At 36.2% G+C, this 18,960-nt stretch overlaps 1 protein-coding gene across 6 annotated transcripts in view; it reads left to right on the forward strand.

Moving 5' to 3' along the window:
• The window catches only part of LOC126762565 (NAD(+) hydrolase sarm1), a 146,207-nt gene continuing 127,247 nt past the window's right edge, over positions 1 to 18,960 (forward strand). For 2 of the 6 annotated variants that reach the window (XM_050479406.1, XM_050479407.1), the window contains exon 1: positions 12,716 to 13,882. In XM_050479406.1, coding sequence (XP_050335363.1) covers positions 12,743 to 13,882 — 1,140 coding nt within the window. In that variant the 5' untranslated portion in view covers positions 12,716 to 12,742. Of the gene's footprint in view, positions 1,027 to 1,888; positions 2,017 to 12,712; positions 13,883 to 18,960 lie in introns of those variants that run through there. The other 4 variants (XM_050479409.1, XM_050479408.1, XM_050479405.1 and 1 more) reach the window with 4 other exon arrangements.

An 18,960-nucleotide genomic window follows, 5' to 3' on the forward strand; every position in this document is an offset into this window, starting at 1 on the left:
AATAAATTTCAAACAAACAATTACAGTTATATGAAGCACGCGCGTGTGTTTGTGCGCGTAGAAATAGTGAAAAAATAAAAGTGTCAAAAATTCATTCATAAAATCAACGCTGAGCGCGGCGCTCTTTACACAAGCAACAGGCGCTCTCAGCAGCGCGCAATTTGAGCGAACAAAAAAGCAGACAAACAACGCTCTCACTCAGAAATTCTCCACACGCCTGACGTACAAAGATGCAGACCTCACATCTGGTCACACCGGCAGCGCCAGCAGCGCCGCCAACTCACCACCACAATCTAAACAACAACAACAACAGTAGCTACCATTACAATCCACATTTTCACAACACAAGCCACAGCAGCAACAACAACAACAATCATCACACCATGAGTTACACACCACACGAGCAAACCAACACATTCAACAGCACTCAACCGACTCACCATCACCACACTTCCGCCACAGCTGCGAACACCAACGCAACGAATAGCAACACACCAACAGCGGCGCACAAGTATGCGCCTGCACGTAGACTAGCCGCACGTCAGACGCTGCGCTTGCAAATACCCAAACAACAGGGTGACTCGTATGGCGCGCCTTCAACATATTATAAACATTCGCCTTCGCAGCTGCCGCCAGCGCCAATACTGAAGCGCCATCAGACGCCGACGCCAACATCGACCGCACACCAACACCACGCATCAGCGAATGCGTTCCCGAAATCCGCTTCGCCACTGGAGTCGCATAAGCTGCCGAATGTTGTGTGCAGCAGCGTCTCACCATCTTCGCAACTGTCTTCCGGCTCGTCGCTGTATTACAATGGCAGCAATGGTGGCCTGTCGATACAGACGGCCACCGCCACACCGACGGGCGGCGCAAATAAATTTCTCCACTTGCGTAAGCCGAGTATCACCTTGAATTCGGCGGATGTGCGCAATAATAACGGTAATAGTACTGGCAGTATTGGTAGCTGTGGCAGCGATTTATTCAGTTTCGCCAAAGAACTGTCGCCTTCGATGGACATGAGCGGTGAGTTAAAACAAAAAAAACATTTTTTTATGATTGGGTTACATATACATGAAATATAGAGGGAAGAGATCTTAGTCCTTATTTCTAGAAGCAAAATGTAAACTTGTAACAAAGGTGCTTAAGTCTTTTAATGCATTTTCATAACAGAGTTGCCGACTGTTGAGTTCCTTTTTGATTAATTTCAGTTCGAAATTAGATCACAAAATATTAGCGGCGACAGGAGAATCCCTATAGGTAGTAGAACCTGCAAAGTATACACATAAACAAATTATCAGCGCATGGAGCTGAGTCGATGTCAGTCTGTCCGTATATACATGTACAAGTTTCTCAATTTTTGAGATATCGGTCTGAAATTTTGCTTACGTCCTTTTCTCACCAGATCACCAGGAGGCTGGCTACTCATTTGTCGAAACCATCGATATCGGACCATTATACGATCGGAATAAAGTGCTTCTGTGGAAAATCTTTTTCATTTGAGAGGATCTTCAAGAAATTTGTCATGGATTATTTTCCAAGGTATCGCTATAATCTTCGAAAAATTGTAAAAATCCCAGCACTATAGCATATTAGTGCCATAAAAACCGATCAAACTCAAGTTCTTTCAGGTGAAACTCTTTTATTTGTCAAGGTATTGTCACGAAATTTGGCATTGTTATTATCCTAGGAATTTCTATAATACTATTCAGATCGGTTCCCTCATAGCTCTTATCCAAACTAACTGTTAAAAGTCAGTTTAAAGACCTTTATATGCACTTTTATGCTATAAAAAATGCAACAGTCAAGGATATTATATCTTCGGTGCAGTCGAAGCTAACTTTTTTGTTGTTTTATTTTGAATTTGAAAAAATATTATTCTTCGCAGATCATTCACCGATTTTCGCCGAGATCGCCTCATCAATATCACCTTCCACAAGCTCGGGCTGTTCTCCAACACATCATATTAATCGGCTCTTCAGTTTAAGCCCATCCACAATACGCAGTTATGGCAATGTAAGTAATTATTTTTAATAATTTATTAAATTTATATTTTTTAATTTAATTAATTGTTTTAATTTAATTTTTATCTTAATTATTGTTTTTTAATAACAGTTTGGGAAAAGATTCTTAGAAAATATGTTAAAAAATACATTTGGAACTCTCATAAAAAACAAAAGATATAAAAAAATAAGATTTAACGATTTTATGACTTTGGCCTAATGTAAGAATTGTGGTATCATATTCATAGAATATTTTGACCCTACGCTCCAAAAGGAGTTTCACTGAAAATATATAAAAATTTCTACCTAATATTTTGTCTATATAAAGAGTAACGTCGTATCAAGAAAAAAGTTCGGGAGTCCTGAGACTAAATGAATGTGAACTAAATAAGGTGTACATAAAAAACTTAAACTTAAGAATTCATTATTTAGAACAATATTCTATTTTCGGTTTTGATACTTCAATCTCGATAAAAATAAAAAATATACCGACAAGATTTTACTTTACCCAATTCTTCATTCCATTTAAAGTGTTTGCATTACTTTGATCTTCTAAACTAAAGCTTTTTATATATTACATATCACTTCATTAGGTTTGAAATTATGAAATTCATTAAGCTTCTTTGCTTAAACGAATTTATAATTATAATTATAAACTGGCTGGCTGCCACACATAGACCGACTGGTCAATAGTAATACCAGATGGATTTTCAGTTTAATTTGAGCTGAAGTATTCGTTATACAGAATGTCAATGCTTTTTGCGAAGTTTAAGCAAGACTTGAAAGGACTTCAGAGACTCAATATAAAATAATTGATACTTCGTCTAATCCCTTAAGGGGTCAGTAGGTAATCTTTTAAAAAAATTTTGTTTTTTTTTTGCATTTTCTGTTCCCTTATACCCTTAGAATTAATATAGAAACCCACTTTACCATTCGAAGGTTTCGAAAAAGGCCCAAAGTAATAATAATACCGCTCGACGTTCGGAGCGCTCGTAGTGCACACCTCAAACTTCAAACGCGTTTTTCTCAAAACACACTTTTTTAAACTGGCGGACATGATTCCGGTCGAACTGCTCAACTGATTTGCTTTTTTTTTTGAATGTTCACAAAGCGCCTAGCTATCGTCCCTACTAGATTCATAATTTTTTTTATAATTTATTGACAATGTTATGTCAAAAATTATGTAAAAACATGGAAAAAAACTAAAAAAAACGTCAATTACTTTTTTATTTATCAACATTTTTCTTGATTCTAGTAGGGATGATAACTATTCACATACTTTTTAAGAATAAATTGGGTTTTTGTGTTTCAGACGATCCAAACATGAGAAATCGTGTCCGCCAGTGAAAAAACGCATCTCATTCACCCAGCTATTTCTCCGACAAATGTCATCAAAAAATTCCGAAAAAATTTATTTATATACTCCACAATATACCTCATGATATGTGAAAAAAATGTTCTATTGTAGAATAAAAATTTCTTTGAAAAAAAAATGTCAAAAAACAGCCCAGATTACCCTACTGACCCCTTAAACTGCGAAGCTCCTAAATATGTGAGACGAGTTCTAGATCAGCACTGACTGAAGCATAGAAGCTGTTCTAGGGTCTCTATCATCCGTCGTTACTAACAGCCATCCAGCTTGGATGTGATTTGTGAATAGTTCTGCAGTTCTTTCGAGACCGTGTTAGCAAAAAGTATGCGTGTTTTTCTTGGTGATTCTGCATGTCCTATCTCACTCTAATCCGTCTGTCAGTCCTTTCGGAAATTACGTATAACTTTTAGCGCCTTACGTATTTCCTGTAATGGTTTGGTAGTTGGTTGATGAGTTTGGCAGCTTTTCCGTGTCAGGGAATGCCTTTGTGGCCTGGAACGCAGCTACTATATCTATTGCCTCCTTGCTTCTAAGAATATTCTCTGACGTTAAACGATGTGATATTGTTGCCTTAATTGCCGCTTGGCTATCGACGTACATATTGATATTTTTTATATCATTTTATGTTATGCTTCCTACGTTGTTAGCTATCTAAGCCGCTTTCCTGACCACAAAAACTTCCAGCTGGCAGATACTGCTGTATTCTGGTACCTAGCAGAGTCACCTGAGATCCTGCTCCGATCATTAGATTTCAGCGCCCACTCCATAAGCCGTTATTGATTCTACTGGGCCTTTTTTACTGTGATTTGATAACTTCTCTCCTAAATAAAGCGTGAGAGTATTTGGAAAAATATTGAATATGAACTTCTTCTGAAAAGTATTTCTAAGTACTCCCCTAAACGAATATATAAATATTCCATCTAACAGTTTCGACTTTTAATTTTAAGCTTTCCAAAAAAATAAGTTTCTTATGCTTCAAATGTAAGTATTAAGCCACTAGAATTCCTTGTATTTCAATACCGAATAACAAAACTGGTTTTGGGCAAACCAAATATATGTTTTGATTACAAATGCCTAGGATTGAAGATGGAGTAGGTTAAGTTAACTTCTTTGGCTGATCTCAAGGGAGAATATTATGTTACTTGGAATATTATGAAGCCAGAAAAATACCTCCAGTAATTATATTCTACGTGTCGACAAAGCGCCTTGAACTCATGTCAGATCTGCTTAGGAGTTTAATTTCTATTCCAGTTTGCTTAGTTCTTCAAGCAGCTTATACAGTGTACATTGGGTAATTAGAGTCGTTATTTTTGTTCACCCAATTTTCTTAGCGAGATCTTTTTGATGAAACTTTTCGATTATTTTTTGACCTATTCGATTAATCGTTCGATTAATTGGCATTCCTATTTAAATTTATGTTTAAGTTAGCAATAGCGCAAGTTATTAAATATTTTAATTTGTTATACCACTACTTAATCATGTCATTATGAAATATTAAATTAAATACAACAACAACTATAACAACAATGACAAACAACCGCTGCAACGACTCATTAAAGGTCATGACTTCGCATACATTATAATAACTAAAAGGCATTAATTAAGCCTTTTAATAACTAAAAGGCTTAATTAATGCGACCGACTGCCAAGCACATGCAAAGTAGCACGCACACACACATAGACACATAAACACACCCAAACAATAATAACAATGCGCATTAGAATACAAATAGAATAGGAATGACAACAAGAATAGTAGTGGAATGAAGAGAAAAAGCGTAAATAATAAGCAATAGCGAAAAGTCACAAATAAAATAGGCAAACGAACAAGCCCAGCGAAAAACAAACAAAAGAAATATTGAAAAAAAACAACACAATGAATAACTGGCGTGCTCGCGTGAGTGTGTGTATGTGTGCCAACACCTGTAAATAAATGTAAAAATACACGATAATCAAGCCATTAAACCATAATTCACGATTTAACTGATCAGGTTTGAGCACACACATCTTCACAAACACACACATACACGTGTTTAACGAAAGCTCGCAGCGCTTCGTCGACACCTTCGTACAACAAGACGGCGATAATGAAGTTCACCTCAGGCGCTAATGTTGATGTTAGACGGATTTAATCATTACATTGGCATTACTAATGATAATTTCATTGGTGTCGACCGCACGCACAGAATGCCACGACACACCCAACTCGGGCGCCGTAAGGGCTACAGGGCGTATGCGGCTGGCTAATGGCAGGCAAGTGAAATGGGAGTGAATGTGTGTGGGGTTAAGTATGTCATATATGTGTGTATGTGTGTGAGAATTCTTGCGCATGTGAATTCTTTGACTTGTTAGCATTTTGCTTTTGAAGAAAAAAGAAATAGTATTTCTTTGAGTACGGTAGTCTGCCGCGTAGTAGCACAATTGAGGTGCTAATTTTGTGGTTTTGGTGGCGAGCATTTCTTAAGAGAAAGAGTAAACCCACAAAGTGTTAGCGTAAAGTTGTTGAACAAAAAAGAGTTAAATTATTCATAGAAATTACTTTTGATGTTAAACTTCTTTAGGCGCGGTAGGCGGTCAAATTGATCGACTGCAACGAAATTGTGTAGTAAAACGAAATTTTTGTTATTTTACGCTTGAAGTATGCGGCATAAATATTTTTTAAAGAGGGTTGACCCTTACAGATTAAAATAGTAAGAAATAAAAAAAAGATTTGAAGTTGGTAAAAAACTAAATATCAAACTCAAAAATGACAGCTAAAATATTTTTGCAAAACTTTGCCAATAAAGTATTTTTAACAATAATGAAAAAAAACAATTTTTAAAAAATTTTATTTATTCAAAGAGATTGCATTTATACCTACATATGTATTTTTTTTTATCTGCTTTTTCGATAGTCTAAATTTTCAAAAATATCCTGTAAAATCGGCAAGGTCATATCTTGAATAGTTTTTGGATGACAGCGTTTTAAAGAGCGAACGCTCTTGAAAACCGATAATCGACATTTTGACACACTAGCCGGGTTTCTATGTGCGGGGTCACATATATGAGTGAAACTTTAAGGGGGTATTCTGGTCTAGACGCATGAATTTTAGGCATTTTTTAAACTAAGATAAAAACAAAAATGAAAAACATTTTTACTATCCATTTTTTATATGTTTTTTATTGACATTTTAGTAATATAAAAAAAAAATTGCAAGAAAAAAAAACCAAAATTCGTCGAGATACGGGCCCGTGGAGTTAGGGCTTCAAAAAGCATGGTGCGACTTGGTTGACGTGATTTCAACTCTTGTAGAGATCTAAACCACAAAAACCAAGAAGATTCTCATTAGTAAGGATGTCGTTATCGGGTCGACCATTTTCAAAAAAAAAAAAAAAAAAAAAAAAAAAACAAAATGGCGTCGACTTGAAAAAAAATTTTTTTTTACCCGATTTTTTCGACCTTTTCGATTTTTTTAAAAATACTTCAAATCAAAATTTTTGGAAATCCAAGGCAGACACGATAGAGCATTGTATAAAAAATATATATACCAAATTTCAAAGGAATCGGTTCAGTAGAACTTGAGATATCATGTCAACCACCTCAAAAAAGTAGTTTCGAGAAAAACGCGTTTAAAGTTTAGGAGACAATTCTAGTGAACACGGACGCCACGTCACAAAATCGGTTGTATTTCCGAAAATAAGTTGAATTTTGAAAAATCCTTTCAAGGTCATATTTTTGAAAGTCTAAACTTTCAAAATATGCAAAAAATCGATTTTTTCAAAATCGTAGAGCAGAATACCCCCTTAAACGCGTTTTTCTCGAAGCGGCAAAATAACCGATCGACTTCAAATTAAAACTGAGTATTGTTGAATTCATTTACGATCTTTGTGATTGGTTGAAATTGGTCAATTTGGCATTAAAAAATTTTTACCTAAAAAAACGATTTTTTTTTCAAAATTATGCTATTTTGTGAATTTTTGATTATTTTCAAAGAAGGTAGGTCATTGTATTGGAAATTTTTGAATTTTTTTGTTTCAGCTACTCATTAGGCCTGAATCATGTCAGCAGTTGGGACACTTTTTTTTGCACCTCCGAACACAGCCCATAACTCCGTTATTTTTTAACATTCTTGTGAAAAAATATCTTAAAATATAGCTGAAAATATACCTTATTACGTTTAGTTCAAAATATTCAATAGCGTACTTTCTCTTAAAATAATTCATGAAATTCGCCTAATTTTTTATGCGTTACAGTGGTATAGCCCCTTAAAGCTAGGAAAATACCTTCAGGCACATAACGCTTGTTAGTTATATGGGATCTAGGGCGCGCTTTTATTCATTCTAAGCACAAAGATGCACTGTTACACCGTGCACTCCCAATTTTACTGAGATAACTCACATATTGGCCGATATACTGATGATAGAATGCGGTATAAAGTCACGCAGAAGTTCGAAAATACTTTTTTAGGTATATACATAAGTATGTAGGTGCTACAGGAAGTATTGACCCGATTCAACTAATTTGTAACACACAGACATACTATTATCTGGAAAGGATTCTCTCTGAATTTCAATTATATACTACAGTGGGCAAAATACAGTTAGACTTTTTAATTTCAATTTTGTGAGTAAATCCATTAGTCGTTATATTTTTTTTTTAGGTTCGCATGACTGTCAGTGTCAAATGTCACATCAAAATAATAAATATTCTTTAGTTTACGTTTGTATTTCTGAAGTACATAAAGTGCATTCCACGATTTTTTCGATGAGTGAAATAATTCAACAAAGAAGTTTCATTAAAATTTGTATGTGGAATCAAATTTTTGGTGCTGAAATGTTCAGAATGCTGGCAAAGGCCTTCGGTAATAACTGGTTGTCGCGAGCAAGTGTGTTGAGTGGTACAAATTGTTCAAAGTGGGTCGAACACGCGTTGACGATGAACCACGTCCATGAAGGCAATCAATATCAACTGAAGGTTCAGTCAAAAGCATTTTGAAATATCATTTGGGCCCAATAAAAGTGAAAGTACGATGGGTTCTAAATCACAAAATTTTTGTTTGGAAAAAAAAAATTATTTTACTAAAAGAAATATTTCGTACAATCACCTACGATCAAAAAAAAATTTTTAGATATGCAAATGGCTGCGCTTTTGAAAAAACATTGATTTTACCCAACATTTCGTTCGTTTTTGGGCTAAAGAATTTGATAGAAATCGGCCTGAACTGAGCGGCTAAACTTTAGAAGACTATAACTCAAAAACTATTTGAGATATCGATTAAAAATTTTGGTGTTATTTTTAAAGGGGCAAAATATCGAAATATAAAAAAAATCGAGTTTTTTTTAAACCTGTGCTTTCTAAAAAATTTAAATTATTATCAAAAACCTCATTCCTTCGATTATTACCTAACAAATATATCTAAAAAGATGGTGTGAAAATATCAAGTCGTCCATCAAGCAGTTTCGGAGAAAGTTTTCTTACCTTACTCTGATGATAGTTTATAGAGAACAACGTGTTTAGAATTTTGGTAGCCGATTGCACTACACAAAAATTCTTACAAATACGCTCATACTTCTGAAACTATTTGTCGGATCAACATCAAATTTCTGGAGAATATACTCAATATTCACGTATGTACATTCGGTATACGGTGAACCCCTGCCAGCAGACCCCTCCAACAAGCGGACTCCCCTCTTAACCGAACAAAAATTCAGGAAGCAATTTTTACGAACATATTACGTTAGAGTGTAATCAGACCCTCCCATAACCGGACAAACGACAGAGTAAAGAGTAACAATGAAAAGCCTCTGATAAACAGTCGCGAAATCCTTTTTTGCGAAATAAGTGCAGAGTAAATTTGAAAAAGCTTTTAAGGGAAAATAAGCAAAGTCAGCATTCGAAAGACTTTTTTGTTTCCCGAGGAGAATTATCAGATGGAGAAGCTCAAGACCAAAATGAAGTATTTGCCCATGGTGTGGTTTATGTTTAATCATGTTCTAAAGCACTAGAACAGCTTCGACTGCGCCTTATTAAAAATTCGTTAGTCAGGAATTTACTGGATTCCAATACGACAAAACTTTGAAAAAACAGTCTTTAAAACTGTTTTATAAAATATAATCAAAGATAGTTGCATAATATTTTAAAGGATTTTTTGAAAACTAAAGCATAAACAAATATTTACGAGTATTTACAAAAACGAATTTATTGCATCTAACTTCGGCTATAACCGCGTAAGTGGTGTCTAAGCCAATAAAGAAGAAGTAGAAAAAGAACGAATGATCCAAGTAGAGGTATTTCTTTCAATAGCCTTTTTTTGGCAGAACACGTGTGAGTGGTGTCAAGCTGTCATGTTATTTTGTTCACTATTATTTGGCATTTCATTTTGGAAAGACTTACGCCTGAACAGCTTTTACAAATTGTTCAACTTTATTACGAAAATTCACGTTCTGTAAAGCATGTGTTTCGCGCGCTTCGCTCAACTTATGGTCAAAATAATCGGCCTACTGAGCCTACTATGCGCAACACCATCGCCCATCTTGAGACTCAGCATTCATTATTGGTTAATACTCGATCGAAAAGACCACGTCTAGCACGCATTGAAGAAAATATAACAGCCGTAGCTGAGAGTGTACACGAAGACCGTGGAGAGTCGATTCGGCCCCGTTTGCAGCAACTGACGTGTGGAAGGACTTGGCGCATTTTATGTCGAGATTTTGAATTGAAAGCGTACAAAATACAGCTTGTGCAATAACTGAAGCCGCTGGACGCCCCCAAGTGACATCGCTGTGCTCGAAGGGCTTTTGAAAAGTTCCAAGAAGATTTTCAAACCAATAATTGTTCAGCGATGAGTCCCATTTCTGGCTCAATGGGTATGTAAACAAGCAAAATTGCCGCATTTGGTACGAAGAGCAACCCGAAGAGACTCAAGAGCTGCCATTACATAAAAAAACAACGGTTTGGTGTGATTTGCGGACCGATGGAACCATTGGTTCATTATCGCGCCCATATAACCAACTATTTCATACCTGAAATTGAAGGTCGTGATCTCAGCGACATTTGATTTCAAAAAGACGGCGCTACTTCCCACACATCGCATCAATCAGTGGATATATTGAGAGAATACTTTGGAGAGCAGATAATTTCACGTTTTGGGCCGGTTGATTGGTCCAAGATCGTGTGATATAACACCGTTAGACTTTTTCTTGTGGGGTTATGTAAAGTCTAAAGTCTATGCAGACAATCCAGCTTCTATTCATGCCTTGAAACAAAACATCGCGCTTGTCATTCGCTTGTTACCAGTCGAAATGCTCGAACGAGTCATCGAAAATTGAACTCAACGGATGGATCATCTGAGACTTTGACGCGTCCAACATTTGAAAAAGATAATCTTCAAAAATAAATGCTTTCGAATGATAATAAACATTTCCTATTAAATTTGAAGTTTCTGCGTTTTTTCTTTAAAAAAAGCGGGGAACCACGAAATTTCTAATTCTACAGAAGTAAACAAAGTACAATAGTTTTTGAAAATTGCAACTAATTGCACACAAACTTTTCCGCAACACTGTAGGTACATTTATACCTGGAAGTATACCTAAGTAACTAGGCAGGGAAGTAAATCGTTAAACGCAATTAGCAGTCGGACTATTTATAGTCGCGCATAGTGCCACAGTTATTATTTGTTGTTGACGTTTTGCATGCTTTGACCTCAAAGTGCAGCGCCCAAGCACGCACAGCGCCCGCCGGCACCACCTCCGCTCGCATCAGCCGCCTTCAATTCCGAGAATTGCCGCGTTAATTTCATGCCAATGGCAGACACAACAAAAGCCACCAGGTTTTTACAAATTAAATTTTCCATGATTGCTGTTTTGTTTTCTTTGCTCAGTGCGTTTATTTATTTTGCTAATTTTTCACTTTGTATGCCTGCGGCTGCCGTTAGTTGCCGTCGGGCGTATGCGTGAACGCGCTGGAATTATTAATTTCATTATTAAAGCGTTAGAGAGATATCGCATGAAGAATTGACTTTGTTGTGATTTGAAATTTGCGTTGTTGTTGTTATTGTTTTCACTGTTGTTGTTGTTGATTTTGGACGATTTCAGAGAATTTCGGGTGCCATGTGAGCGCAAAACTGAAAAATTTAAAAAAAAAAAACTACAACAACAAATATACATAAATCGATTATGAAGCGACAACAATAACAACAAAGGTATGCGTAAATAATCACTTATGAGTGTGTTTGTGAGTCCACAACGTTAGTGGGACAACGACTGGATTGGCGATGGGCGCGCCGCGCGGTCGAGTGGCGCGCAGTGCTGGTCGTATCATTAGCGGGCTAACTGCCCGGCTGGCTGGCTGGTTGCTTGCTTGGTTGGCTGCTCGATTGTTTGGCTCTTTGCTGGCTGTCGCCTTTTAGCGATTTTGTTGTTTTGTTTTGTTTGTTCTTTGTTCGTGCATACTTATGTAGTCTGTGTATGTGTGTGTGTGTGTGCTTACGTCGCTGCTTGTTTGCGTAGCACACGAACGCCGAGCTGAACGCTTTGCTTTGCGCGCTGAACAAGCGCTGTGACTTGTGGCGCGGTTTTGAAAGAATTCCCATTTCAGTATTTGCTGAATTGAGATTCGCGCCGGTTCGACAATTAGCTTAACGCCACCCCAGTAGCGCACAAATTATACACGCAATAACCCGAGCACAAACGACACACACGCACACACATATACTTACGTAAAAGTTAGCACTTTCGAAATAAATCTTTCTTCAAATAAATATTTAAAATTCGACGCTATTTTGAGGCTGCTGATCGACGCGCTTTTGAATTTATTGCAGAATTAAACAAATTGCGCCACACGGTGACCTCACTCGGTGCATATTTTAAGGCGCAAAAACGTCATTTCACGTTCGTTTGCTTGTGTTTTTGTTTTGTTTCACGTCTAAAAGAGAAAAAATAAAAATAAAATGTGACGCAAAAACGGAAGCGTGTGTGAACGAAAAACAAAAAAGTACCCAAAACCGTAAGGCGAGACGTGGAAATGGAATTTGATTAAAAAAATATATATTAAAATAAAAGATTAAAAAAAAAATTTTGAAAAAATAAAAACGATATAAACTTTGTTTAAAAATTAAAAAAAAAAAAATAAAAACTTAAATAAATAAATAAAAAAAAAAAAAAATAATAAGTTTTGAAAATAAAAAACATTTTTTTTTTTAATTTTGAAAACTTTATAAAATATTTAATTTATTAAAAAAAAATTAAAAAAATAAAAACTACAAAAATTAAAAAAACAATAACAATTTTTGAAAAAAAAAATCGAAAACGCAGAATTTTTAAGGAAAAAAGTCAAGAATTTACACCAAGGTTCTCCTCGCAAGGACGCTTGGTGGGTACGACACTTCGGCATGGGCAATCGTGTGAGCAGTTTGTGGTGTAAAAACTCATCATTGCAAATCGGCGACAATAACGGTAACAGCAAAGCGTCTATTAGTGGCACTAAACACAATAAAAACGAACGCAGCGAGCAAAGTCACAGTCGAAGTCCAAGCGGGTTCTTCAAGAGTTACGGTAGTCGACGCATGTCGTTAAGCTGTGTTTCGCGCAAATCAAAGTCCGGTGGACAACAAGTCGAAAAAGCAAAATCAACGGGTGAGGAGTGCGCAACAACAACAACAGTACCAATAACAACAACACCCGTGCACACAGCGAAGTTGGCAACAACTTCGGCGGCGGCAACTTTAACCGACACTGATAGAGATACAAAAGCAACAACAACGCCTGCAACAACAAACACCTCAGGAACCGCAACAGGAACACCAAAAACGCTAATTACAAAGCCAGAAATTGCATTATCACAAACGAACTCACGCGCAGCGACAACATTCACGCCATTAACAACAACACCAACAATCGAAACAACAAAGCTGCTGTCATCATCAGCCGTCCGCGACGAGTCGGTTAGCTCAACAATAATACGCGATATTATAGCTTCTAAGAGTGAACTAAGCAGGCGTCGTGCGATAAACATGAAAACAAATACATTACCGAGAGCAACAAAAACAAAAACACCAACTGCGGTGACAACGCCAAAGTCTGGCCGAGCAGCGTGTATGGAAAATGCGCCGAAAGTGACATCAATCTCGACGATAGAACAAGAATTTGCGAAACTAATTAAAACGCACAACAATAGCAACAACAGCAATAACAAAAACAGCGATAGCAACGAAGTGTGTAGCGTAAACAATAGTAATAATAATAGCAAAAACAAAGAAAACAAAAATAATGATAATTATATTACGAGTAACAGTAAACAATTGGGCTTATCAGCGGCTCTGGCAGACACCGACATGCTTGCAACAACACGTAGTACTTTGAAAACAACAACAGCGGCGTCAGCATCTGAGAAGATTTTAAAATCGCCAGTGAAGGTCATCATTACCGCCGCCGATTCGAGCTCCGATGAGGACAGCACGCAAACAGTCGGTTATCAGCCGATCGCTGGTCTGCCCAACAGACCCATCAATCATGTGCAGCCATTTATGAAGGTGAGTCGCAATATCAATTAAGAAATACCAGATGTATTGGAAAAGTTTTCAGATTCGGAAAGATCTCACAACATGATCTTTTTCCAATGACTCTTCCATTTCGTAGGTGACAATACGAAATTTGGGTAAATTTTTCGGGTTTATTTATACTCAAAGAATGCTATCGGTTCATAACTATGCTATTATATTGGATAACTGCCTGCCATTATAGTTGAAACTAGTATAAGCTGTTTGTAAGTTTTGCGAGTTGCTTGTTCAATTTGCCGTTATCCAAAAACCGGAAAGATTGTTTTCGAGAAAACCAGTTGGTTGATTGGTTTATGTAATGCAGAATCGTTGGTTTCACATATCTTGTTTTCAAAACTGTATCATAGATTGGAGAGATGTTGGGTCAAGAGGTTGATCGCAATTGAGATCTCACTTGGATAGCTTAGAATACTGGTCCATTGTGCCAGCTAAAAATCTTTTATAACGGATAATAAGACCGTCAGAAGGAGATAAAACGCTTTGAAAATTCCACAAGTTTGTTTGGACGGATAATATCAGCTTCGGCTCTATCTTCTTTTTCGCCGAAGGCAAAACTGCCGAGTTGTTTCAACTTCAGTCTTGCAAGAGCTCGGCAAGACAATGTACTTGGAAGTTTCCGGCCCACCGTTCTGCATACATATTTAATCAACAACCGACCGAAAAGCTGTTTAGCTTGCTTGTCGTCGACCTGCGCCTGCTAAGTACATGCAGTTCTATTGGTCCACTGATAGATACAAATGGATATCCAATTCGGACCCATTCCAATGTGAGCGAGATAAGGCTGCCACATCCGGTTAGCTCATCGGCTTTGCAGTTATGACTAGGCACCGAAAAGAGTACATAGATGATGTAGCTTGATGCTCTTTCCAGGGAAGGCAAACACACTTTGACTAATTTTGAGCGAACAGTATGGAGCCACCTTAATAGAAGCCACTGCTGTCTGAAAAAAACTAAAGACAGCCTAAAGCTAAGACGCTCCTTACAAAAAATCTTCCGTCCTTCTGCAACGCAGTGTTACAAGTTTTCACGAAAGCAGTTGAAGGCGCAGAAAATTTCAGGTCCCTATACCTTCCTATACCTATACCTAGCTTCACTGAGACTTAGAGCGCACTTCGCAGCAATGCAGCTTTCGTCAATGTCCACGGTAGCTATCTGTAAAATGGCATTAGGTGTTGTTTTTGGTATGATCCACACCGGAGACGCCGATTAGAGCCACACTTTGGAGAATAAGTATAGCTTCCAAGGTATTTGTGTACGGAAATGTTTCTCGTCAAGAGTGTTATATACTCGTTGCAACCGAAGTTATCGTTTTTTCTTCACAATTTTGTCTGTGTTTCAACTTAATCTGACTTAAATACTATACTTCGTGAATTTCAAAAATGTCATTAAGTTTATTGAATAAACGTGCTCGTTTAGAAAATTCCAATGCATCGGTCATTCGCTTATTTTTAATTTAAATATATATTAGAACCCAAAATATTTCATTCACGATTACAAAACAGGGCAAATACTTTGTAAAAATTATGGTAAAACTCTGATAAACAAATTGTTTGGATAGAAATAAGGAATTTCTCTCGGCATGGCCAATACCGCTACATAGCAGTTAAACGGATCTTTTATGCTGTGAGAATGAATGAAAAATGCGTTGATGAGGAATTGTTTATTGGCTAAGCCATCTTTCATAAAATTATTTTGATACAATAAATAAAAGTCGATCCATTTCGAGGTTCCCTACTTTTTTAAAGAACAAACACAGACATAAACTGCAAATTTAATGGGGAATGTTTATTGTTAATCGAAAGAACACTTTTTGGAATTTATTTTTGATTTATATATTTCTTTCAAATGTGGGCTGCGGATACTTCTCAGATGGTCCATCTTTTAAGTCCACTTTTCGATGACTCGTTCGATACTTTCGACTGGTAACTGGCGAATGACATGCGTGGTGTTGTGTTCCAAGGCCTGAATCGAAGCAAGATTGTCCACATAGACTTTAGTGTTTACATATTCTCACAGGAAAAAATCTCACGGTGTGATACCACACGATCGTGGTAGCCAAACACGAGCTTTAATTTCAGGCATCAAATAGTCGGTTATTATGGCGCGATAACGGTGGCCATTGATGGTTACGTTTCTATTGGCATCATTTTTTAAGAAATCTGGACCGATTATACCACTATTTCACGAACCACACTAGATCTCTTGAATTTCTTTAGGTTGCTCATCGTCCTAATAGCGGCAAATTTTTCTTGTTTACATACCCATTGAGCCAGAAATGGATCTCATCGCTGAACAAAATTTGGCTCGAAAAATTCGGATTTTCTTGAAACTTTTCAAGAGCCCATAAAGCGAAGCGTGATACAAAACAGGGTTGCATTTTTAATGTTATAGCAAATGTCCGAAAAGTCAACAGATTTTATAAATCATAGTTTTGATTAGCTTGATTGTTTTTAGAGATTGTCGTGAATTGGATTTATATAGAACACCGAAATTATTGGTTCGTCCCGTTTATCGGATGATAAAAATTCTGTTTCTTCTTTTCAATTCGATAACACTATCCAAAGCCGTCATTAAACCAGGAAATTTACTAATGACATTTCTAATTATAAACTCTAGTATTAACAAGTACAAATGTACATATGTATGTAAAAGCAAACAGTTGAATCTGTTTAGTACTGCGCAAGCATGAAAGCAATTATACAATTATTTTATACCCATTTTGGGTTTATTGTTTCCTACACTTCAGCTTTTGACCCAATTCTAGTTAATTTTTATACTCTCGCAACAAAGTTGCTAAGGAGAGTATTATATGTAGTTTTTTTCACATAACGGTTGTTTGTAAGTCCTAAAAAAAAAGAGTCAGATATAGGGTTATACATATATACCAAAGTGATCAGGGTGACGAGTAGAGTAGAAATCCGGATGTCTATCTGTCCGTCCGTCCGTCTGTGCAAGCTGTAACTTGAGTAAAAAATTGAGATGTCATGATGACACTTGGTACACGTATTTCTTGGCTCCAGAAGAAGTTCGAAGATGGGCAAAATCGGCCCACTGTCATGCCCAAAAAATGGCGAAAACCGAAATCCTATAATGTGGCATAACTAAGCCATAAATAAAGATATTAAAGTGAATTTTGGCACAAAGGATCGCATTAGGGAGGGGCATATTTGAACGTAATTTTTTTTTTGGAAAAGTGGGTGTGGCCCCGCCCCCTACTAAGTTTTTTGTACATATCTCGGAAACTGCTATAGCTATGTCAACCAAACTCTATAGAGTCGTTTCCTTTAGGCATTTCCATATACAGTTCAAAAATGGAAAAAATCGGATAATAACCACGCCCACCTCCCATACAAAGGTTATGTTGAAAATCACTAAAAGTGCGTTAACCGACTAACAAAAAACGTCAGAAACACTAAATTTTACGGAACGAAATGGCATAAGGAAGCTGCACCCAGGCTTTTTTTTAAATTGAAAATGGGCGTGGCGTCGCCCACTTATGGACCAAAAACCCTATCTCAGGAACTACTAGACCGATTTCAATGAAATTCGGTATATAATATTTTCTTAACACCCTCATGACATGTACGAAATATGGGTGAAATTGGTTCACAACCACGTCTTCTTCCAATATAACGCTATTTTGAATGCCATCTGATGCCTTCTCTGTATAATATATATGTATGTACATTAGGAACCAATGATGATAGCGGAATAAAACTTTACACAAATACGTTATTTGAAAAATATGTTAATGACGGATAATGAAATCTCGATTATCACTTTATCATGCGAGAGTATAAAATGTTCGTTGACTCCCGAACTTAGCCCTTCCTTACTTGTTTTTTATCCATTTTCGGTGTATCGTTTTCCTACACTTCAGCTTTTGACACAATTCTACTTCATTTTTATTTACGTATTTTTACTTTTTTGTTTTTGTAATTTTGTTATATAAATTTCAAGTCGTCTTATGTCTGATTAGTTGTTGTACCATATCATATACCAGTATCTATATGTATAAATAGGTACACATTTAGGTAAAATTTCGGTTAAATATGTTCGGTTTCGCTTATGCAATAATTGTCATTCAACGCTTTCATGCTCGGTGCTTCATATTCAAGGTTACGCGAGTATTTGGAGTAGTAATAGAATTCCATCGCATGTCAATTATATAATTGGGCTTTTACATGTATTTGTTAATGTTTGTATGTATGCGCTTGTGGTGTGACAGTTTTATATTTCCTATGGTTAGAATTTCAAAATTTACAAAACTATTTGTAATGCACGAAATATATAGTATATGAATATTAGGGTGATCATATATTAAATATAAAATTGAATATCAATAATTTCAGTGAAAAGCAGGTCTGGGTAATTTTACATGTAAACAAATATTTTTGATATATATTATACCTATTAGAGTGGTCCGTATTTATTTCTATATAAATTTTTTAATTTGTTCTTTAAAATATCGATACTTGAATGTCAACCATTAATTATTGCTCGTTTGTAATAACCGCTGAAGTCGTCACTATAGCATAAAGCCCGTATACACCGAATGATTGACATCAAGTAATTATATGAGCAACTTTTTCATTTGACGAGACATCTTAAAGAAAGGCAAAAATTAAATTTCCGTAGAAATTGTTAAGATCGGATCACTATAACCTCACACCAACTGAACGATGGTCATCAAGTGGTTGTAAGGCTACTTGTCGGTAGTTTTTGTGTAGGGTATTATAACTTCGGTGCAACTGAAGTTCAAGTTTCTTCTTCTTTTTAACTGAAACCTGAAAGATTAGAGTTTAATGCAAAATTTTTTATTTCCTCAATATGGAATAATTTATGGTATTTGATGGTTTCACCCTATTTATTGTTATTTTTAGATAAAAAACGTGCCTTGCCTTATAATATAAAAATTAAAGTTGGGGATTTTTCCATGGGCACATTGTATCGTTGTACATAATCTGAAAAAAGTAAAAGAGAGTTATTGTTAAGTCAAATAATTGAATAATTAAATAATTATTTAATCAATAAAAATAGCATTCATATTC

Source organism: Bactrocera neohumeralis, chromosome 6 (genome assembly GCF_024586455.1).
Source record: "Bactrocera neohumeralis isolate Rockhampton chromosome 6, APGP_CSIRO_Bneo_wtdbg2-racon-allhic-juicebox.fasta_v2, whole genome shotgun sequence".
Lineage (NCBI taxonomy): Eukaryota > Metazoa > Arthropoda > Insecta > Diptera > Tephritidae > Bactrocera > Bactrocera neohumeralis.